General features: G+C 37.4%; 1 protein-coding gene across 2 annotated transcripts in view; it reads left to right on the top strand.

Moving 5' to 3' along the window:
• Cntnap2 (contactin associated protein 2) overlaps positions 1-25,445 on the top strand; it is a 1,961,892-nt gene that overhangs the window by 784,875 nt on the left and 1,151,572 nt on the right. For both annotated transcript variants that reach the window (XM_047561468.1, XM_047561470.1), the window contains exon 4: positions 10,339-10,486. In XM_047561468.1, coding sequence (XP_047417424.1) covers positions 10,339-10,486 — 148 coding nt within the window. The remainder of the gene's footprint in view (positions 1-10,338; positions 10,487-25,445) is intronic.

Below are 25,445 nucleotides of genomic sequence, written 5' to 3'. Positions count from 1 at the left end.
TGCTCAGGCCTCCAGGAGCTCAGCAGATAAACCTGGCTCTTGGTTCCAGAGATGGACTGATAGTATCCCTGCAGGACTTATGTCTGAAGGTGAGGAAGTGGGTGTTCTCACCTGTGAAAGAGGGGAACAGCATGCTCATGAGAAACCACAGGACAATTTAAACATTTGAATGAAGATAATGGAGAAGTGATCAGAGATCAAGCAAGAGTGTGCCATGTTGAAATGTCCTCGAATAAGAGAGATTTTAGGAGAAGATGACAATTGGAGAGACTTGGGAAAAATCAAATAGACAAGGAAAAATGATTGGATTATCTGATTTCTGTTAGAGGAAAGCAATCAGCATATTGATAGGCTAAAAGAGAAGAAGGAGGAAGAAGGAAACACAGAGCAGAACTTAATTGAGAAGTTATGCAGAAGGCATTAGAAAACTAGAACTAGTAAAAATGGAAAAGCACAATGCCAAAAGTTGAGCTTTCCCCACCATGAGAGATCAGATTCAAATTTATAGTAAGAAAGGAGCTTCTCTGCACCCAGGAAATGCTATTTTGATTCTCTGCATCTCAAAGAAACATTGCTGGGTATCAATTCTGTGAAAGAATATGAAAATAGGAGAGACTACAAGTATATTAAAATGAGAAAGTAGTCATCATTAATGTTTAAATCTTACATTCAGTGTTAGACTTATTAATATCTCAGTAAAGCTATCCAGATGAATAATTTCATTTTTTGAAAAACAAAATTTAATCATGGTAATCTACTTAGCTCTAATTACACCCTAAATAAAACTTGTTTAGTTGATTTTGTGCTGATGAAAGCATTTGATTCTACAGTTAGGAAAAGACTTACTCTAGATTCCTTCCAAGGAGTATATATGAACCAAATACTCAAGAAAAGCAATATTTATGGAGGACAATATGACAACTGGGCAAGTCATCCATTTTTCTAGTTACATCAAACTGTTCGTGCAGGAAGTTGATCACAGGACAGCCGAACACCTGCATTCTAAATTTTTGTTTCCCCTGTAAAATAGTATTTGCAGAATTGAGTTTTGGTATTTTCCATGAACTTCAATGAGGAGAACTAGAGAAAACCTCTATAGAATTAATTACTGTCTTTCTCAACAGATGCTGTTGAATGTTGTTCCTGGTGTAGCATGATTTCTTCTATATGAAGATCTGAAAAATTTCTTTCTAGGCTCAGCACCAGGAGTATTATGCTTCTTTGAGAAACTAGTTGAGCTTTATTTTTGTAGAAATGATGAATCTTTAAATGATTGTATCTCTATTTGTGTGGTATGCCAGGAGTCTTAAAGCTCCTTAAAGCATTTAGACTCACACACACACACACACACACACACACACACACACAAATGCACACACACAATGTTGTTTGTTTTAGTAATTTTATCAAGTAGTTTATGGATAATTGTTTTAATCAAATAGTACAGAAATACTTTAATTAAAAAGCAAAGGTTCTCTTTCCAATATTTCCCACTCCCCTGTTACATTTTCCCAATATACCTATATAGCAATTTATTCACTTACCAACTTAGAAATTACTTATTGACGACTGATGTCATCATGGATCAATTAGTTCTTAGTTAATTCACTTTTCCCCACACCTGACCTAGTTTTATGAATTATAGTAAATATTTAAAATTCTCTATTGTTGTACGATAAAGTACACTCAGTAAAAAATTTAAAAAGTAACTATTGATACACACAACTGCACCAGGGAATGTGAAGAATATTCGTCAGCGGTGAGTCCTTTGATATAAAGTTCCAGAAAAGGCAAAGTTAATCTGTGGTGAGTCCCTGAATGGCTCTCTGCTCCTTCCTTAGGGAACTGTGATGTGAGCAAGAGACAACCATGTATTATATTAAACCACTGGAAAGAAAGAAGGGAGGAAGGAGAGGGAGAGGGGAGGAGGTTAAAACCAAGTTTCTTATGTCAGCAACTTATTTATTCCTTCTTAGATTGCGGGAGTAAACTGTGAGAGGCAAGGCAGCCATCAGAAAGATGGAGTCTGCCTGTTGGGTAAACTGAGAGCAGAGGAGCCCAAAGGAGAAACCCATAGAAAATGACAAAGAACCAGATGTTTGAGATTTTTTGCTGTATTATTTTTAAGGTCCAATTGTAGTTCTTACAGCATAATTCTTTTCTTAATTATTAAATGATTCTGATGAATCAACTTTAAAATGCTTTCCTAATGTTCACGAAATTAAAAAGAAAAGATGTACTTAATTGGATGGAGAGCAAATTTGTCCAGAGAGCTTTGCTGCTTATATTCAGATGAAATATTTTGACATTTGTTGTAGTTTTGTGATCCAAACAGGGTATGCCTTTAGCTGACTTCAGGTGAATCACCCAGGTGAACATTCTGGATTTCGCGGGGGTGGGTTCATTCTGACACCAGCCCAGCATTCCTCTGCCGGTGTCAGCATTGTCATTTCCTCTTCCTTCCCCAGTCCTTCCAGCCACTTTGCATAATATGATGACATCCTTGTCCCTCTAGGAAAGCTTCATTCCTACCCTAGTACTTCTTGAATCAAACAAGCATCTCTGGTTCGTTTTCATTTTTGTTTTGTTTGTTTCCTGTAGGATATTATCAAACTTACAGTTCGTAAAGTATAAATGATGACTAGACTCGTTTGGGCACATACAGAAATAACGAGAGCCAATGGAATGTAGGTGACTGGGAATCGGAGAATGTACCTTTTCATTCATTCAGTCAGTCATGACAGTAAACAGTAACTGACCACTGACCACTGACCACTGTGCTACAGGCCTCGGACACACAGCCACCGAGAGGTTGCCATCGCAGACTTCACAGCCGGAGTGCAGGCCTTGGCTATCTGGTAGATAACCAGAAACATGGTGGAACCATGGCCACAGAGGGCAGGGAATGAAAGCCAGGAATCTCCCAAGCACCAGACAGCACAGCAGGGGGTTGAGGAGCGGGGTTCCAGGCAGGTCCTCAGGGTCAGGAAGAGCTGTCTGCACCGAGTCCTGCAGGATGTGCGTGCCCAGCCAGATCCACATGATACGCACAGACTGTAGGTGAAGAGGGGCAGGACCTACCGTGGGGGAGGGGGAGGCCCATGGGGTGTAAACAGGCCTGGAGACTCAGGTCCGGCTATAAAGTGGAAACTCTGCTTCTGCAGTTTGATAGAAATTGTTAGCATGGTGAAAATAAAATCTAATATCCACCAAAAAATAAAATTTTACTTAAAGTGATACAGTGATCGTGGTTTCCTGACACTAATGTAAAGTATAATCGATATGTGTTTCTATTCTAGTAGAGATGTTTTATATTTTAGGCAAAATCTCTCACTTCCAGGAATAAGAATGTGTGGTGGTTGTTGCTGTTTTTCCTAACTGAGGTTCTTGTCAGGGACACTGAAAGTTCTTCTTAGGCATACTTACACAGTTGCTAGGGGTTTTAAGAGTATTTTTCAGTGAAGCAAAATCTTTGCACCATAATGGAGCCTCATTCATTTGCTATAAGAAGTTGTGTTTGTTAATATTAGTTCTCTTGAAAAATGAAGTTTTAGTGAGGACTAAATACACTTATTTTCTTCACAAAATACATCATAAGGTATACCTCAGAACCCACCGTGGTAAATCTGAAGGAAAATGTTAGTTCATGCATCACACACAGCATATTTCTAAATCCCTATGTGTCCTCTCCAGTCTGATAAGTTGTGTGCTTCGAAGGTTTATAAAATGCTTTTGCAAAGTTTACTGGCTTTTAAATGCCATGTGGACAGAAAGTCTTCTGGCGAGTTCAAACTTATAAACACGATCAGAACTGAGGGGAAGATTTACCAATTTCAAAGATTCTCTTAGGAGGGCTGAGGATGCAGCTCAGTGGTACAACTCCCGCGTAGCATGTGTGAGGCCCTGTGTTCCACCCAGTACTAGAAAGAAAAGGAAAGGAGGAAGGAAGGAGAAAATGAAAGGCAGGAAGAAAGAAAGAGAGAGAGAGAGAGAGAGAGAGAGAGAGAGAGAGAGAGAGAGAAAAGAAAAGAAGAGAAAAGAAAAGGAGAAAGAAAGGAAGGTTTATTTTTAGACCAGAAACTCACAAACTAGTAGAGCAACCCATCATCCAGCTCTGGTCCATGCTCACAAAAAGTTTGCTTCCCCTCTTGGACCATCTGAACTATTATTTGAGCCTAAAAGAAGAGAAAAATCTTGGTGTACATAATGGAAATTTTTTACTCATTAAAACTTCAGTGATATTTAGACTGTTCTAAAGGTAACATTGTGAGTGACATAATATGTTGAAGAAATACTCTCTTTTCTCTGCATGGATGGTAACTCTAAAAGTAACACCTTAGGTTTATGTTTAACATTTTATTGTATTGCAGTTAACTTTACTGAACAGAAAGCTTTGTGAGTTATGTGAGTGCTATGTTAAATAATAATAGTAAAAATTACCCCATCCTAAGCAGACATACAAATCTCAGCAAGCAAGGGAGATTTAATAGTGGCCACATGTAATTCACAGGTTGCTGTAAATGCATTTTTTAGTCCTTCACAGAGAAATTTGGTGTTTTCATGCATCTACAAAACACTATTCTTTGATACTTGTCTAAATGAAGGTTGAATTTTAAATGGTATTATTCTACACACAAAAGATTCAAATTCATTTTTAACTTTTCAGTGTTTGATGCACATTTGGTAAAAATAATCCATATGTCTTATGTCTTACTTCTTCCACTTTTACACCTAGGTGAAAAACTTCAAGTGCCCAGAAAAGGATAAAATTAGGTTAAAAGAAAAAGTTCCTTTTCAAGATCAATGGCAGTTTTGTCATTGCCATGAAAGCAAACCGCACTTTAATGACCATTCTTTCTTTCCTCGTGTAGACTGTTGCGTTTATTCAAACTTTTAAATTACTTACTTCAAACCTGCAGAGGAGCCATTGGTGCTAATGCCCACAGTAGGAACATGGTTGGGGAAAATGGGTGAGAAAATAAAACACTAATTTTGCCAAAGATTTGAGAAATAAAGTATGCAGACAAAATATACCATATAATAAGTAGGCTAGAAGTCTGATGCCTGAACCAGCGGTATGATGAAAAGTATCAGATTTTCACTTTAATACCCATACGTGCAATATCAGATATCAAATGTGAAATGCATGTGCCTACTTGGGAAGACCTTTATTTCCAGCTGAAGATTTGATTTTCCAGTACAGGGAGTGGGAGAGCTTGTTACCTTGATCTCAGATGACCTTACTACGGTGCCTGTACCCTTACTCAGTACCCAGTCATCCAGCTTCTGTGCATACAAATGCCCTCACTTGTAAAGAACAACATCCCTACCAAATTTAAAGTGTTCCCTGGGACAATCAATAGATGGTATTAGAACCCTTTTAATAATAATGTATATATATTAGATGTTTTATTAAATCCACAGCTGCACCTCTTGTGATTTTTAAATTTTCCAAATACTGCTGCCTCAAAGGAGACATTTTTACATTTATTTACAACTGTGTATTCAAGACAAGGAACAGAAGCACACCATTTTATGACATGTTTAAAACTTCAATTAAGATAATGTCTTAAATCTCAAAATATACTTGGGTATGAAAAGCAGTGTCAAAAGAACAATCAATAGATGCTGTGGATCCTGAAGAAAATGTCATATTTAAATACATTTGTTCATAAATAATAAATGTGCCCTCTCTGAGTAGCTAAACTTAGATAAAACAGTTATACTAAACATCACAGATTCTCTGTCATCTTTCATCTGATTGTGAAATCTCAAATGTGATGTAAGTATATCATCACTAGTCACCTTTACCTTAAAATATCCTTCTGTTAGTCAATACCTGTTATGGTTAGGATATGAGGTGCCCCCCAAAAGCTCCTGTGTTAATGCAGGAGTATGGAATGTTTGGAATGTGAGAGCGAGAGCATCATTAGACCATCCTGGTTGAAGTGGACTGATGGGGGGTAACTCTCAGCAGGTTGGGGAATGGCTAGTGGTGGTGGGTCCCTGGGGGTGTGCCCAGAAGGGTTCATCTTCTCTCTGGCCCCTTCCCCTTTCACTTTCTCTCTCTGATTCCTGGCTGTCATGAGCTGAGTATCCTTCCTCCACCATGCCCTTCCGCCATGATGTTCTGCCTCACCTTGGGCCCAGAACAATGTAGATGGTCAACCATGGACTGAACAAAATAGGTTGTTCTTGTCAGGTGTTTTGGTCACAGCAATGCAAAACCTGACCAAAACAATACCCTTGCAGTTGCTTTAAAAAGAAAATGAGGAAATTGGTCAAATAGTCAAAAAACCCAGCGGTGACCTCAGCCAACTCTGAATATAGGACCTCAAGTACAGTAATCACAGATGTACCAACTTGATCTTTCTCTGACTTGCATCCCTTTAAAATGAGCATGGCCTACTGAGCTCAGTGGGAACAGTCTCCATCCTTGTAGTTTTTTCTTGATGCCCTTCCTGAGCCCTCACATCACACAACATAACATTGTTGCTCTCACCTCCTTCAATTACCCGACTCCTCTGAAGTATTCCTTAACAGTTCTTCCGTCTGCTCTTACTCTACCTGTTATGCCATCATCTCCAACTAGTCCCCTGGGAATGTCCCTTCACATGAGGAGGGGAATTTTAGTGCTTTCAGTGTTGAAAATTGTAAGATGTGTAACTTCCTAGTTTAAAACTCTAGTGGATTTCCTTCCAGAGTGCTTAAAATGAAATCTACAACTTTGGCCTGGTCCGTAGGTCCTCCTTGCTCTGGCCTTCACCTCTGCGTTGCCTCTCCACCTTTGACCTCCTTCACTCAGTTGCAGCAACAGTGGCTTCTTTGCTACCCCCTAATCATACCCAGAATGCTCAGGGGCTTTCCCTTTCCAGTTTTTGCATATACTACATATGTAATCTTATATATAATATATACATTCTGTATATGTATATACATCTTATCAGTAATATGTGTAGTGAATATATATAACAATAAATATGCACCACACAATATATTTCTATAATATTATATGTAAACCTAATTTATAATTATGCATTATATTTAACTATATATCTTTAAATATACACATATATGTGTATATATATGGGAATTCAGCCTATATTGTTCATGATTGTGTCCCCAGTGATTTGAACAGTATCTGGTACACAGGAAGTTCTCAAATATCTCCTGAGTGAGTTAAGAAATAAGTGAATGGATAAATAAATGAAGGAATCATTTCAACTGAAGTGCCGAAATTGAGTCTCAGCAAGTTAGGTGCCCAACCCTGTGCTAGGGAACCATGGTCACTGCTCCAGAATCACATGGATTAAGAATGGAATCTCAAGAGTGAAATTTTCATAGAAAATCCAGGTGCTATTACTCAAAGAAAAAGAAGTTACTGATGAGCTAGGGGCATTTACCATGTTGTTCCCTTTTCTCTCTTGAATGTCTGTGCACTAGTACCTTGGCATACTCTGGTTTTTATCCTCTCTCCTACTCTCCTCTTTAAGATGCTATTGATTCTAATAGCATCTCTCTCTTTTACTTCCTTCTTTGCCCATACTACCACATTGGCATTGATCTCCATTCCTTTTTGCTAGTCCTCTGTTCCCCAGTATGATTTCCCAACACCCACAATCTCTGAAATAGATTTTATTGTCATTTATTTGAAAAAATAAAAAATGTAGCCAAATTATTTTATCCCTATTTGAAGAGATCTTGTGATTTTTGAGTCAGTTGTATGTATTCTGATTGCCTATTCCCATGGACTCTGTGGTTCACGTTTTTAGAGAGTCCAAATCTTGGTTCTAAAATGGATTTTACTAACAGGGATTTTACAAATAAGCTCATTGAGTCTTTTGGGGGAAGGAGACATATGGGAAGAAAGATAAACCTTTTTGAGGCTCAGAGAAGTCGCCCATACAGAGCAAACTTTCAGCACTGCTGGAACTAGGCTCAGTGTCTTAAACTCCTGCTTTGAGTTCGTTCTTCCTGCCAGGCTTCACCTGCTCACTGCATCCCACGCCCTTTCTCTCTGCCCCTCAAACACCACCCTGCACTCCTATGCAGCTGAGCTCCAACTCTCTGTAGAGTCAGCCTGATTACACAGCCAACACAGAACTCCAAATATTAGTGAAATCACTAGTTACATCATGCACATCTGTAGCTCCTTTTCACACTGCCTTTTGCAAGATCTTTCATATTTTATTTTAGGTCTCAGACAATTACACATGTCTGAGGGACAGAGTCCCAAAGTCTGCTGCTCTTTTTCTTTTTCTTTCTTTCTTTTTTTTTTTTTTTTTTTTTTTTTTTGGTGCTGGGGGTTGAACCCAGTGCCCTGTGCATGCAAGGCAAGCACTATACCAAATGAGGTATATCCCCAGTCCCTGCTGTTGTTTTTAATGTTACTACTAAAGTTAGTGACATGCTAAGCATATCATGCATCTTTGACTTTAATCATTAACTTTTATTATGCATTATTTAGGATGATGTTTTAGATTAATCTATATGCAATCATGAATTTAACTCAGATGACTTTGGTTAGGAATTCTTTTTCTTGTATTTGAAGTCAGCACACTCAGTGGAGATTAAAATACAGTTATGGTTGATTCAACTTTTGGATTCTTTGTAAGCTGGAAGTTTATTAGAAAAGGACATGGAAATCAAGAAAAAATACTTTATAAATTTTTTTCTGTTCAATTTTATCAGCAAAATGCAAAGGGTTTTCTCTCTTACATGTCAATATTCAAGACCTAGTGTTAAAGTTGTTCTCTCTGGGGAAGGACTGAAGAAGGGTGTGGCTGTTCTAAGATGTGGGAGTAGCATGCAACTTGTCAGGAAAATAAAACAAAAAACAAGGTATCTACAGAGTCTTCAAGGAAGAGCACCCTGATCTTTAAGATAACTGTCCATGCTGTAGACTAAACATTGTGCATTATGTAGATTGTTAGAAGCATCTAAACGTTATACAAAATCACTTCAGCCTGCAGGAAATGTTTCAACACACTCTTGTAATTCCTAGGTCTTATACTGTACACAAGTATAACTGGCCAGTGCTGCAAATGAGGGAACAAACCTCACAAGACAAACGTGTTTTTATGGTGCTATGTACTCAAAGTTGTTCTGAACTTTTTCTCAAAAATCTCTTTAGCTATTTCTCATTCATATTTTACCTTTAAAAATAGTATGAAGAATAAATTGTAAAATGACAAAACTGTTTTTCCATAAAAGAAAATTCAATTCCTGGGGCTGAGAGTACAACAGACTAGCATTGCAATGTGTAATGTAATACATATAGCACCACTCAGGTAAAGTCTTGTTATGATTAAAAACGGTTTTATTTTAAAATTTATTTCTATGTTTAAGAGATATGTTAAAGAAAAACAAGTGAGCATCTCATGCAGAAGGCAGCTTTAACAAACTGAAGTAATCTCTTATAGGGACAGCTAGGATATACATGTGGAGTTAAAACAGCTGGTTATAGAATAGCAAGAGTTCTTTTCTATTTGACTTGAGTCTTGTAAACTATAATGGCTGCTTGCCTTAAATCTTCCTTGGTTTATAATTTAATACTGCAATTTTCCCATGATTAGATTGTAATCTTTGTGAGGGTAGAGTATATGGCTCCACACCTCCCTGTGTACCCCATATGATCTTGCTCTTTATTTATTAGGCACTAGATGTCATACCAGTGCTTGTGAATGGATGCTATCTATGCCCCAGAGGGAACCCATTTGTTCTCTGCTGGGAAAAGAAAAGTTAATATGAACGTTCAACATCAGATACAATCCATGGAACATTACTATTTTGAAAAAATCTACTATGATAATAAAAATGAAATAAATGTGGTTCTGATTCAAGGAACAAAATCTCTAAATATGTCTGTTCCAAGAAAAGTTAGAAAACTTGGGCCTCTTCACATGCACCACTGTTGTACCTGAAGTTGAAATCAGGTCATCTTCAGATTTCTAGAGTGGGCACAGGAAGGGAAGGCGGAAAAGGTTTTCGAAAAGGAGCAAACACGGTTTGATTCTATTAAAAAATGTATTGTATAATTTAAAAACAAAATCTCGAAAGACAATTTAAATATTTATTGATGATACAGTAGAGCCACAGAGTGTTATTCCACAGGAATATAGTTATATATCTAGAAGGACCCAGGGAAGCCTTGGCCCATTTCCCATTTAAAACACCTTGTTGTCAAATAGGAGAAGTGAAAATTTTTCAAAAGTCTGGTTGTCTATGCTGAAAGAATGACCCGTGGCCGGCTATGGGAACGAGGATCTTTGGGCACATGGAGGATGGTGGTTGCTCACGCATTTTCCACACATTTTAAAATCCCGATTCCTCTTCCAGGCATTTCCTGGCAACACCAATTCCGATGGCGTGGTCCGGCACGACCTGCAGCACCCGGTCATCGCCCGCTACGTGCGCGTGGTGCCCCTGGACTGGAGCGGAGAGGGCCGCATCGGGCTCCGCGTGGAGGTCTACGGCTGCGCCTACTGTAAGTCTGCCTGCGGCCGCCAGAAGGGCACCGGGCCTCCTCACTTCTATTGCGCTCCCTGAAAATAAGCTACCTTCTCCTTTCAAATATACAATATGCTTTTTTTCTCTCCTGTCGTAAACAAATATTGCACGTGCACACACACACACACACACACACATACACACACACACACACACACACACACACACACACACAATATCGTTTGTAAAGGACTCAGAAAGTGACTCTTGTTCTGCAGACCAAAATGGTCAAGCTTATTGATCCAATCACCTGTAGTCTTATGAAATATTTAAAAAGTGAAAACCTGTGCTCCACCCTCCTTTGTGGCTCTTAGATGGGTTTTGGATCCATTCTGAAGAACTTCCTTACCCTCCACCCATTCTGTCTCAGCTGTGGCTTTTCCAATTTTTAAGTCAATTACATTTTTAAAAGTTTTACATTTCTCAAATTATTTGCTCTTTTTTTTTCAAATCTATATTTTTTCACCCAAAGAGTTTGTTTTCACTTAATCGTGTTTTAACTCCCCCTTTTTCTAATAATTTCTGAAAATTTCTTTTGATTTTTCAAATTTCTTAAACACAGTATACCTATGCCTAATGATCTCAGTATATGAATTTGGGTACTGCAAGTCTGCTATCTGTTATCTCTGCTTATCTTTGTAGTACCATCATCACCCTTTTTCCAGGGGTCTGTTGCAAGACCTTCTGTGGATGCCTAAAGCCATGGGTGCTAATGACCCCAATCCTATATATTGATTTTTCCTATGCAGGCCTACTTATGGTAAAAGTTCTAATTTATTCATTAGATATAGTAAGAGATTAACAACAATAAATATTAAGAAAGTAGAATGATAACAATATACTGTAAAAAGTTACTCAAACTTAAGAATTTGTTGTTTCTGGAATTTAGTATTTAAATTTTTCAGATCCCAGTTGAACATGGGTCACTGAAACTCCAGTAAGCACTCAGCAGATGAGGTGTGGTTACTGTATTTGATTTCTTCATCTGTGTCCTTCCTCTTCTTATCTCTCTCTCCTTTCCTACTCCTCTTTATCCTTCTTACCTCTCTTCTTCCTTTTATCCACCTTTATTCCTATCCACAGTTATCTGCTTATCCATCTTGACTGACCTCAACTTCACCAAAAGTCTATCTGTGGAACTTCCTTAAGAACCAAGCTGGCAGTGGATTCTTCTAGGGAGAATTTTTCTTTGCTTATTTTCTTCCTGTGAAGACAATAGCGATGCCAAATTAAAGATTGCTTGCATTTCTTGAAACCACTAGAAAATATAAAGTCAGTCTGTAAATATATAACTTGCAAGCACTGGCTTCATAATATGAATTCTCCAGTAAAACATTTTCTTCTCCCAGGAAATATTTTTTCCTGTTCTGATCAGCCAGGGAAGGAAGACTATTGGGTATGCACAGAGCAGGGAATTGGGATATCAGTATTTTGGCAAGGATTTTCCTATTACATTTTTTTCCTACCAGTTCTTATAGATCCATAAACATAGAAGCTCACTATAACCAGAAAAAGGAAAACTCTCCTATTATTTCATAAGGTTCTTAAAATTAAGGGAACAAACATTTTATATAAAGAATATGTAAAGTCACAACATGTATGTGAATGTAGTTACAGAGATTGGTAAAAAATAGTAGCCATAGTAGTACTGTATAATATCTCATTAACTCATAGGCAAAATGAATATGTGCAAACTTAGCAGCTTACAATAAAAGGGCCATGGGCATTATCTAAAAATTCCATAGGTGTTCCTTTTATAATGAACATTATAATAGCAGATATAATGAGTAGAGGGATAGATTTAGCTCTAGAGAAGAATATGGTTTTTCAAGAGGAAGTTTTAGATCTTTGGGAGAAACCTGAAAAGAGCCCTGGCAATAGATTAGGATCCCCACTGTGAGTGGGCTGGGTGCTCATGGGTATGGGACCCTGTCTCCGTGCATACTCTGGCTCTCAGCATCATGGGGCAGCCAGGTGGTGTGTCATCAACATGACCTTCATGTCCTAAGAAGCATGTCCAGCTGTTGAGTCATGAAAAACACGTAATATTCTTCATGGAAACCAAGATAGATGTGACTCTTTAGTAACAATTATTTATTGGGTATTTTTCAAGTGTCATGAAATATACTAAATATCAGTGACACCACAGCGAATAAGAAAATCATGCCCTTTGGGAGACAAATTTGAACAGTTAATCAAGTGGCATTAATTTTGATAAAATAGTGACAGTTGAAATTTGTCCATGGGCACAGTGCCTGGTGATGAAACCAAAAGGAAAACCAGGTGGTCTGGGACAGTGCTGAAGGTCACTGTCTCTGTTCCCAAGCCCTAAATCCAACAAGGTGGACACCCACATGACCATCCCCAGCGCAACTGCAGGCTCAGGCAGCTCCCAGCGTCCCCGATCAGACCCACTTCCTACTATTTCTTGAAGATAAAACTTCACCACTGCTATATTATTATACATTAGTTTTTATTTTTTATTTCACACAGATGGAACTATAAGATATGCATTATTTTGTATCTTTTTATATTTTGTATCTTGATTTCTTTTCTAAAAAATGTAAGATGTATCCATGATGTTATAAAGGAATTACTTTATTTTCATTAGTATTATCCTATTGGGTGAATATACTGCCATCAATTTTTCATTTCATATTGATGAACATTTGAGTTATTTTCAGTTTGGGGTTATTTCTATAGAATTACTATGAATATTCCTATAGAATTGTTACAGCTGTTAGAAAGGGTAGCAGCAAATAGCCTATATATATAGGTTCAGCCTTTGCCGCTAATGACAAACATTTTTATAAAGTGGTTGTCTTGACTCAGATTCTCACAAGGTGTAAGAATTCCTGTTGCTCCACAGATTCAGGCATTTGGTATTGTTTTTAAAGTTTGTCCACTGTCGTGGGAAACTTAAAATGTGGCAATGTGCTCTATAATCCCTGCAAGTGGATTTGTAAAATGAAGAGTAAATGCTATCATGGGTTTTTCCCATCAATACTGGGTTTTGAAAGTCACCATATTAGAAGGATAAATAACTGAAACAAAATGGGAAGCCAGACATTTCTAGCGTATAAATCTTTCTGGAGGAAAAACATCATACAGATTTAGGAAAACATATTAACATTTGTACCAATAAATACCAGTGGAATAAATGATAAACTTGCATCCTAAAATAAAAGAGAAATTGAAAAATAACATTGTAGTAGGCTGGACAGTATTTCCTAAGACATCCAGACCTATTTCCTATGTAACAGAGTGTGTAGGTGTGATTAAGAATATCAACATGGGTTGAATAGCCTCCATTTTTCTGGGGGGGCGGGCAGGCAATTACTTACATCCTGATAAGAGATGGGCAGAGACTTCATAAGCAGGAAAGGAGGCAGCATGTGACTTCAGAGGCAGAGACTGGGGTGATATAGCTACAAACCAAGGGTTGTGGGCAAATACCAAGATCAGGGAGAGAAAGGAGCAGAGTCTATCCTAAACCCTCCAGAGGGAACATGGACCTGATTTGGGATGTCTGGCCCCAGAACTGTCAGAAAACACATTTCCGTTATTTTCAGTGACTTCTAGGTAATTTGTTATAGCAGCAACAGAAAGCGAATATATGCATCAGCATCATTGTAAAACATAAAATTTTGTATATACATTACAAGATCTCCACAATGTTCTCCAATATAACTTTCTAGAAAGACGCAAGTGTTCTCCACCTGCTCTAGCCACTTGCCACAAGTTGCTATTGAGGGTTTGATATGTAGCTAAAACAACTGAGGAACTGCATTTTTAATCAGTTTTAATTCTTCTGAATCTTAATTTAAATATTTTGACTACTGTCTGCCATATTGGAGTGCAGTTAGAAGAGTCAAAACATCTACTTCTTCATATTTTTCTTCTATATCCCTTTACGATCTAAATAACCTATAATGTTATTTTCCCCTAGTGGTGATCTTTAATTTTTTTCCCTTAGTTTAGAAAACAATTTAATCACCCTAGAAACTGTCTTTACAGTCAATAATGTAAAGCCTAGTCATTTCCCTAACCACACTAAATTTACAGATTGGATTCTTTTTCTCTGTTTTTGAAAAATGCAAATTGCATTTATCTCTTTTTCAAGAAAAATACATATGTTTACAAAAAGAAAAAGATATGCTAACTGTATTTATTATGTGCAACTTTCCAAAATTCACTACAATTTAAATTTATCTCTAGTGGAATTCAGACTAGAGGGGACACTTAGGTGACTCTCATTTTTTTTTTAAACTGATTAAACTGTTGTCTCAAGGGCTGTCTCTGATTTTCCATGAGAAGAGTAACCATATGTCTTTGAGTGAGAAAATGTGGTTCAGATCTGCCCTTCCATTGGCCCTGTTCACGATGGCAGTGCCGTGTCGCTAAGGTCTCAGCAAGGAGAAATGTGACTTTGATTGCTCCCTTCCGGGGAGAGATGCCCCTTGGAGGTTCACCTGGGATCCATCCTAAACCTGCAGGCTGGAAAGGGACTTGGACTCCTTTTCCCTCCATGTTTGCCAGAAGCACTGGGGAGGCAGGGAGTCTGTCTTGAGCGCCGTTCTGCTTATGAGCCTCCTGCAAGTCCCCTTGTGTTTTCCATCTTTCCTTTATGCATTCTTCCAAGATCATTTTGTCATCTAAGAAATCAGGTGCTTTTCAAGGTTAAAAAATAGAAGTTCCCTCTGTCCCAGGTGGAGAACTTTAGTTCCAGGCCACTGTTTTGAAGCCTTCAGGGTTTCTACTGTTCCTGTTTCCTGACTTGTCTTGAATATAATATGTATCCCAATTTCAAAGAATTTAAACTCATTTTAAATTATTCTGCTCCCTCTGCACTTGGTTTTCCCTCAAGTTTAGTTGAAACAAGTGCATGCTGTTATTTTTAAAACTTAGCGAGACGTCCCACGTCTTTGGGCTCGGTAAGCTTTCTCCCACAGCTCTGACGCTAATCTTCTTACTCCATCCTGGAAGACTGCAGGGAACAAAAGTCTCCGTTTAATATTTTGTTTAAAAAGTCACTTATGGCTGCATTACCCAAACATTCATTTTACAAAAACTAAACACAGTGTATTGATTAAAGCGGTGATTATTTTCAATGGCAAATACTAAATTAGTTTTTAACCAGAGTCTTCATGGGAGTAAGGTTGGCATCTTGGGAAGCCAGGACACAAAGCTATTTCAGTAATTTTTTATATATGCCTTCATTTTGGGTGGAAAATTAAGAAGGCCTAGCTTGGTTACCTAGTACAGATCATGGTGGAAAATCAGTGCTGGCCATGAGAAATAACACGTCAAAAAAGCCAAATATAAATGGTGTAGACAAAGGGCAGTGTCTGGTCTCTTCATGCTGTGCCCAAGCACACCCACTTCTCCTAGAAACTACCCCCTTTTAGGGAACACAACTGTGATGGTTTGGATCTGAGGTATCCCCAAAACACTCGTGATTCACAATGCAGGAATGTTCAAAGGTGAAGTGATTAGATGATGGATTAGTCCATTTGATGGACTCATAATTTGAAAGGCTCACTAAACTGAGTGGTAACTGTAGGCAGATGGAGCAAGGCTGGAGGAAGTAAGCAAGGGGGGCATGCCCTTGGGGATATTATATAGGTAACCAACTGGGGGCATGCTTTTGGATTATATATCTTCTACCTCACTCCTCTCTCTCTCTCTCACTCTCTCTCTAATTCCTTGTTGCTGTAAGTTGAGTGAGTTGAGCAGTGTTTCTCCCTGATGCCCTTCCACCATGATGTTCTGCCTCAACTCAGGCCCAACCACGGAGTGAATTCTGAAACTATGGACCCCAAACAAACTTTTCTTCCTCTAAGTTGTTCTTGTCAGGTATTTGGGTCACAATGGCAAAAAGCTGACTAACACATCTACTTCCTATATCTCTCATTGTGTCAGGGCAAGAAACCCTACCTTGAATATATGGACTATTTTCCCAGGGCCTTTGTAATAAATTTCTGCAAACAATGTGGCATGGGACACCAGACATTTATTCTCTCACAGTTCTGAGGGTAAGAAACTTGATACTAAGTGTTAGCAGAACTTGTTCCTTCTGGAAACTCAGAGAAAAAAACCTGTTCCATGCCTCTCCCCCATCTAATGGGTGCAGGCTGCAACCCTTGGCTTGTAACTTCACCATTCCTAATGCTGACTCTGGCTTCACGTGGCCTTCTTCCCACTGCATGTCTGTATCTCTGTGTCTTCACATGACCATTTTATAAGATATAATCATTGACTATAGGGCCCACCCTGATCCAGTATGACCTCATCCTAATCGTAAATGTCAAATCTCAATTTCCAAGTAAGCCCATATAGTGAGGCTCTGTGTAGACATAAATATGGGGAGAACAGTATAGAGTGGAATATATATTTATTAAAATTGGTAAAGATTTATGTTAGATTTGTTTAACTGGGCAGAAAAAAAAAAAAACAGTTCTGTCACTCAACCCCCATTGTGGTGTTTAAATTAGTTGTTTAATTTTGTAAAATGTTGAAGCATCCCCTACACTTGTATTTTGTGTTCACAATTTCTTGAATTTATTCAGTGAACATTTACTTGTAGTCTGCTGTCTTAAGGCATTTGGAGGCAACTTAAAGCATCATCTCTGCCCTCTAACTGATTAAATTTGGGAAGAAGAGATGGATGAGTAAATGGTATAATTCTCTGTAACAAATGTGATCATCCAGGGGAAGGAAACATCCCTACTGTTGGTAGTTGGGTCAGGTATTACCAGCCTTCAAGATGGTAAAAATTAGGGCAAAGGAGAATTCCAGATGGAAATAGCTTTTTCAATAATAGAGACTGAGAGATGACAGTATAATTTATTTTTATAATTAATTAATTTAATTAATTAATTAAATTAGTATTTATTCTTGTAATTAATTAGTTTTTCGTGTGTGTGTTTATAGTTAAAATAAGTGTTTTAATATTGCTTGGAGGATTAATATATTTGTGACATAGATTCATCAATTTGATTGACATTAGTTGAATTCTGTTTGTGAAGCATTTTGATAATTTGACTCAAAATGCAAATCTGATCACAAAACACTTGTGTTTAGAACACTTTCGTGATGTTACATTGACTAGAAAGTCCACATTGTTGGTTTGAAATGTAATTTTCACCAAGTCACCAACTCCCTCTGTAGTTCTATGTTCTGTCTTTTCCAGGTGCATTTTACACCCCACTAATATGAACTGTTCAAGTTTCCAATTACATGAACAGCCTCTCCTTGAATATACATCTGGTCAAGATCATCCAACTGACTGGAATTCCTTCTTCCTCATGCTTACTTAGTCAGTTTTTCTGTCTTCCAAGATTCAGTTGAGATGAAATCTTCAGTAAGAAGACCTCTCTGAATTTCTGGAATAAACCATTTCTTTTCTTTACTCTGATTATATCATGTGAACATTTCTAATGAATCATTTATTCATCAAAATGTTGCAAAAAGAAAGTATTTTGTAGGATATTGGGGGGAGGAGGCAGATAGGGTCACCTCATTCATCATCTGCATTTCTTTATTTGGCAGAATCTCTGTACACAAAAAATGTTTTTGGAAGCAAACTAATATTAGGTATAAATGGTACAGATACTATTTATTCCCATGGTGAAAACTGGTTACTATTTGAGGCTATGTCCATTCTTCTTCAGGGTATAGTTCTATTGTACCATACTAAATGGTGCTCCAAGAAACTACAAAATGCTAGAACAATTGTCAAACCAAGTACATTAATTGATATCCTGACAGAGCTCTATAAAGCAAGTAACTCAGTGTTCCTGTCTCTAAATATTTCTAGACCTGTGTTATTTCAAGGTAAGGTTATTTTAAACCACAATCTCTTGAAACTCTTTAATGGATTTTATATATAAATTGCTCATCATCAGAGGAAAAACTATATTATTTATTCATTAATCTGGGTGTGATACCTAGAAAATATATGAAAATATAAATAAATCAAAATAAAAATGGGTTTTTAATAGCAACCAATGTCAAGATATCAAGATAAAGAAGTAATTAAAACTGTCACACTAATATATTATGTATGCAGGACATGCTGTATTACTTTCATGAAATTAGGTTAAAAAAAAAAAATTTTGTGTGTTGTAACTAGAACATTCCAAAAATAAAAAAGAGAAATGGAACATGCTTTTAAAAGAAATGGACTTTAGATTCAAGAACATGTAGTATTCTTTAGTTCTTTTAAAATTGGATTGTTCCAGGCATGGTGGCTCATGCCTGTAATTCCAGCAATTTGGGAGGCTGAGACAGGAAGACTGCAAGTTCAAGGCCAGCCCTAGTCCCAGTAACTTAGCAATCTTAAACAACTTAGTGAGACCCTGTCTCAAAATAAAAAATAAAAAGGGCTGGGGATGTGGCTCAGTGATGAAGCATTCCTTCAGGGTTCAACCTCTAGTACCAAAAAAAAAAAAAAAAAAGAAAAAGAAAAAGTGGATTGCATTTGAAACTGGAATTGGTGGAAAGCTTTGTAATAAAATGGATGTGTCTATATCTATATCTTCCTATGTATTTATGTACCTATACATATACATATATCTATACAAATATATGTAGAGATGGCTCTCCTTGGTGGTGTAGATGCAGCAACTGACAGATCATACTTGTAGCCTCTGGTATCTTTGAGATGTTGAAAAACATATGAGATCATTTGTGTCATGGTTTTTAGTTATTTTAGCAATGTCAGTTTAAAGGTATATATATTAAAAGATAGCAAGATATTGCCTCATGTTAAACTAGGAAAATGTCAGATCCTCAGTAGGCCTCATTCCTGGTACACTGTTTGAAGGTGACTTTTGAATTGAAAATAAATTTTAAGCAGGAAAAATAATGCATTCTCATTTGTAATGTCTATGGAGATGTCTGTTATCAACAATTAATCTTTAAGCATTAATTTGTTTACTTGGAAATTAATTAGTATTGAGTGTGCTCAATGAGATAACATAGTGGACACTCAGGTACAAGACATTAATAGATGTCAGCTAGTTCATATTTTGCTAGTCTCCTATTCACCATTTAGGATGACTCTGGTTTGGAGGTAGATCTACACTGTATTGCTTACTTACTATGTAAATTTAAATTTACTCTCAAGGACTTCCAAAGTTAAGTTGACATAAAACTGACAGTTTTTGGTTAAAAACAGCTTAAAATTACTGGTTAAAGACTAGCATGCAATTAAGTCCATGTTTGTAGTTCTGAATTATGAGCAACAATGCATTTGTATTATAGAATTACAGAGCATTTTGGATTTTATTGTACATGGTAGTCCAAAGTTCTTTCCATGAAATGATTTTCCAAGAAAATTAAACATTCAAACAGAAGTATACCCACATGTTAGGATAGCTGGTTAGAGATAAGAACAAAATAATGAAAAGGAACTATGCTGTAGCATGTTTTATAAATAAGATGTTTTGATTAATAGAGGAGCTATGTGTGTACTCTGTAAGAACATTAAAGCTGAAAAATTCCCCAAAGACCTTCCAGCCCAATCCCTTCTTTTACTAATGAGGAGAACAAAATCCACAGGGTTATGTGACTTGCATAAGTGAGCTAATTGCAGTCCTAGAAATCTGGGTGCAGCAATCTGTAGCATTATTCCCTCCTGACAGTCACTAGCGTTGCCTCTCCTTTCCTTAATTCTTCTTTTCTTCTTCCCCACCCACTAGGACTTTTTACAGACTCAGTGATGGCTCACACAAAATTATTTTGCAGACTCTAATGAGTCTAAATATTGTCCGGCCCATTCATTATCACTATGAGAACATACAGATGGAGAGATATTCAGCAAGAAAATACCTCAATGATATTGCACATTCCACATTTCCAAGAGGAAAGTTGAAATGACTGATCTTCTTCATAATGCACTCATTTAAGAACAGCTTGCAAATAAACACAACTCAAGCTTTTGTGGCATTTTGGTGCAGAAAGTTTATCAATCTCAGTCAGCACATTTCCTGGGGTAATCCTACCTCCTGAGATGTTTTAACTACCTTTTACACATAAGGTAATCCTTATTTATGTTAGGTGATTACAAAGAGTATTAAAGTCTCAGTTACAGTGATACAGTTCATCAACATTTCACCTAAAATCCCTGTTTAATGTGAGGGAGGAAATAAAATTTAAAACACTGCAAATATATATAAGAGATTCTTTTATTAGCTTTTATTCTTGAGTTGTTAGTCTTAATTATCACCTATTTAAATTAGCTTAGCTATGGAGAGAAGAGCAAATATTTAAGATAGCAGTTATCACCTCCATGAATTAAAGTAACAATATAATAAAATAATTATTTAGTTTGCTGACTTTTAAAATTTCAGTCTAAATTTCTTGAATCAGCAATTGGTTATTTTGAAACATTAAATTATTTTATCCTTATTAGAATAACATCAGATCTTTTAGACTTAAACTTTATAACAGTTATCACATTTTTTAAATTTACTTTTTGTATTTCTTGGTGAAACATGTATGTAATAATTTCTTACGCTCAAAATATTGTCATGCTCATTTCATTCTTGTTTTGGTGGATTGGGATTTGCTGAGGAAGGTGTCCAATGTTCCACTTCACTTTCAGTGACCGAGGGACTAATCTCAGAAAAGAGAAGGCAACACTCTTAGAACCTTCTGAATACTATGCCCCCAAGAGCTCCCGTTCTGATCTTCCCTAGGAGGAAAGTCCTTGTGTGTGGAACGCTGTGGCTGGATGTCACTGTTTTAGGTTGCTTATATAGACCCACACACTGAGCACCTCTGGATTTGTTCATGGTTCCTTGGAAAACAACTCGTGAGCTAGGTGACCCCTGAGACGTTAACGGAGATGATTCACAATGTGAAGACTTCCATGTGAGGTAATCAGCTGCACAGTCATCAGAGACCTACCTGTCCCTCCAGACCAAAGAGCACACATCGCAGATCCCTTTTACTGTGCTTGCCCCTCAGCTTTAATTGTGTCCTCCTCACCCTGTTTGTAAGGAAGCAATTCCTGCCCCAGGGTTATGGAGAGTTGAACAGCTCACAGCTGGCATGGTACAGATGAGATCACCAGCGTTTATTAGAGATGGACATGAACAGTCATGGGGGATGGCACCTCATGACTGGCAAGGTCAGTTAGCATTGCACTTGGAAACAGGCTGTTGGACACAGCTCTGAGGCAGCAGCATGGTATTCTACCCCTGCCTCCCACAGAGGATGCCACTGGCTGGTTTGGATAAATCTGCTAAGTTGGGTGACAGGGGACCAGTGTCCACCACTCAGGGATAAGCAGGAGCTGTCTTCTCCCTGAGAGGAGAGTTATCCAATTCTCATCTATGTGAGCAAGGCTGGAGGGGCTGCAGTTAGGCAGCCTGAGACCCTCCTGGCTTCTCCTGGGTATCAAGGCTCACATGATATCAGGCCTTACTTCTAGGCCTTATACCACACATAGCCTCTTGATTTCTTATTTCTCTAAATTTTTGGTAATGTTATGCCCTAAATGAGATCTCTGACTTGTGTGAATCTAATTTGACCATCTGACCCTAATATGAATAATTGCACAATTTAATTACTAGCATTAGTTACCTCCACAACTTGCATGGTCCCAGGAAATGTGTCTGTCCCTGCTGTCATCTGATATTATTTATTTATTGGTTTGTGCTATTTTAAACTTGTGATAGTAGCCACATTCATGCATCATAGGGAATGAATTGAGAATGGACAAGTGCTCCTTCCTTACTTTGAAGTATCGATGTTTTTTATATTGGTGGGAAGCCCCTTTTCCATCCTTGTGCTTATATAGAAAGGATGATTATTTCCCAAATATTTCACAAGGTTTTTCTGTTTTGCAAAGAACAGTGTGAAGACATGACTGAGCTCACTGTCATTTGGGTCTGACTCTGAGAACAGTAGGATTTGGGGTACACAGAGCACCTCTGGGTCATGCTTCCTCCATCTATTAGAGGGAGGGCTTCTATTGACCCAAAACAAAGCATATTTCCTAGGAAAATGCTAACGCCAACGAGGGAAAGGCAAGTTTCATAACTGGCAGTATTTATCTGAATGAGCAGCTGAGAACGTACTTGAGGGATAGAGCTGGGGTGCCTGAGTTGATTCTCCAGATGAGCTTTCTCAAAAGTGCTGAAGGTAAAATGTGGAACTAATTCATTGAAGATGATGTGATAAGAGAAGTCCTCAGAATTTAAGATAATGAGGTGACTTGAAAATTGTATGTTTCCGCCTTTGTGAACCAAGAGAGTGAACCGGCTGGACTGTCCCGACCTTGCTAGCCTGAGAAGAGGGGTCGCTCCACTCACCTCTCACATGACCTTCCACCACCAGGGCAGATCCTCTAGATTACTTTTGTCTTTTTAAAGCAATAGTTTATGTCACTCATTTTCTTTTTATTCATTTTTTCTCATTCTTATAGCTTCTTTATAAAATGCTTTAAAACAAACCATATTTTATGCTTTGGTCAAGGTAAATGTCAACATAGGTTGAGGTTTGTCATCCTTGACACTGTTGATGTTTCTGGCAGCTAATCCTTTGCTGTGGAGGAGGAAGGGGCCACTTTGTGTGATGCATGTCTTTGGCTGCATCCCTGGCCTCTGCCCATTGGATCATCACAGAACATTTTGCCTTCTCAGCTCTGACAACCAATCCTGACTCCAGATACTGCCAAATATCTCCAGGGGGCAAAACTGCAGGAATTTCTGGAATAGGTGTGCTAAGTGCCACCAGGAAATGGGTTCACCATATTGTTAGGCAGTATAACAGAAAGAAAATGGACATATTGTAAGAAGTGACTCAAAGTTTATTTTATATATAGATTAGTGCCCATTATGTGCAGAAAGCACTTCCTTGCATGTGGACATTTCCTGAGACTTTGTATTGACAAGGACAGTAGTTTTAGTATTAAAGTATACCTACAGATGTTGATTGCTTGTGTGTGTACTGCACATGAAAAAGCAGTGTATCATCTTGTCAGCCTACACATTACCAAAACAGGTAACCCCCTAAATCCTCATATCTTCTATCTACAATTTATGGAGAATTATGGAAAATTTAAAAATTTGAATATAAGCTGTATTAGTTTGACCACCATTTCCTACCTTTTTGGTCATTAGTTATCTTTTCAAGTGGAATCAATTTGGATCTATACTTTCCTTGGATTGATTTTACATTTTCCTTATTGTGAATGTAAGTTTGGGGTCAAGATAGGACTGACTGGCCCTTTTCCCTGGTTGAGGCTGAAGATTATTTAACTGGTTGTTTCTTTGCTTTTCACTTTTGCAACAGACAGCTAAAATCAATAGAAAAAATTGTAGAATGCACTTTGCTAACACTCTACAAATTTATATCATTTTCATACACCCACTCATATTTGAGAAGCATTCATTCACAATGCATATCATGGTTGATTTTCTCAAAAGTAGAGTAAATAAATAAAATAGCTTTGTCCTACTTTTCTTCCTATTCAAAACTCTTTACTAATTAAAACAAGGTCCATTTTTTCATTTTTAATGTCTTCCACCTACCACGTAACACCACATAACATCATACAACGTGTGAATGAGTTCAGCAGTCTTCACCAGATTGTCACAATCTATGCAAAACTGCTACAGTCTCTCCCTCCTCCTTGCCTCACAGGGTCCTGGTGAAAAATAAAATGATGAAAGTGGATTCTCTGCAGATTTTGAGGATAAAGTCATTTTATCATGATCCTGTTTATTCAAAGATGTACATAGTAGGGCATAATATGTAGAGAAGATTAAAAAATGTGGTGTATGAAGTTCAAACACTTGCTTCAGTGGTTGACTTAACTTTGTTTCACTGATCTTTCTGTTGCTTTTAAATTGAACTGACCACATCAAAGAGCTATATGGATAATTCCAAGCATCCTCAATATAGTTTAGATGATCCAGTCATTTAGTTATAGTCCTGACCATGAAATTGGAGACAGGATGTGTCTGGGAATTTGGGGTTTTGTTTTTTGTTTGTGTGATTGGGGTAGATAAAGAAAATAAATGCTTTCCACTGTGATTTTATTTCTAGTAGAATACTGGTGCCAAACTTCAAAATTAAGCACGTTATTATTCCATCCTTGCTTTTTAGTTAAGGAAAGAGAGGATGATTTTGTTAACCAAGTTGCCATTTGTTAGATGAATTCTCACTGGTTTGGATTAGAAATATAGCTACTAGGAAATATTAGAATTAGAAGATAAGTAACTGCTAGCATTTACTATGTGTTTCTGGCTCCTAAGTATTAGGGGCTTTCAAAAAGGTTACAAAATAGGTTGTTAAGTTCCCATTTTGCAATGTGAATACCAAAGTTGAAGACATAAAATAGCTTACCCTCGCATTGAATAATGTCGGTTTAACTTGCTCTTCCCCCAAAGCCATGTTGGCTCTCGAAGGCAGCCTAAAATCAGAGCATAACCGATTCATGGTAAGAACCACTGTAATAATAATAATTATTACTATGATTATAGTAGCCAGTGTATATCGAGCATTGATTATGTGTCAGATGTTGGGCTAAGTACCTTATTTATAACTCATAATACTGCTGCAGCTCAGTAATTATTATTTCCATTTTGCCAATGAGAAAACTAAGGATTAAATAAATTTTTATCCATTCACTCAGCCAGGGAGTGTAAGAACCATCATGATGATGAATTTGTCTGCTTACGGGTTGCTTATTCTCAAACACTTCCAAAATACAATGGAAAAATTTCTCTGTGCCTGACTACAACACAATAGTGATAAATTAAAATTTTCCTTAAGATTAGTATTTGAAAGTTATGACAAAAGGGAAGTGATTGAGTAAATTATGTCAGCAGCCATTATAAATTATCTGAAGAATTTTTGATGATAGCAGAAAATGGCTACTTATTCAGTAGAGAAAAGCAGTATATAAAATTGCTGTTACA

Source organism: Sciurus carolinensis, chromosome 8 (assembly GCF_902686445.1).
Source record: "Sciurus carolinensis chromosome 8, mSciCar1.2, whole genome shotgun sequence".
Lineage (NCBI taxonomy): Eukaryota > Metazoa > Chordata > Mammalia > Rodentia > Sciuridae > Sciurus > Sciurus carolinensis.
This window is presented reverse-complemented; position numbering and strand designations above follow the sequence as displayed.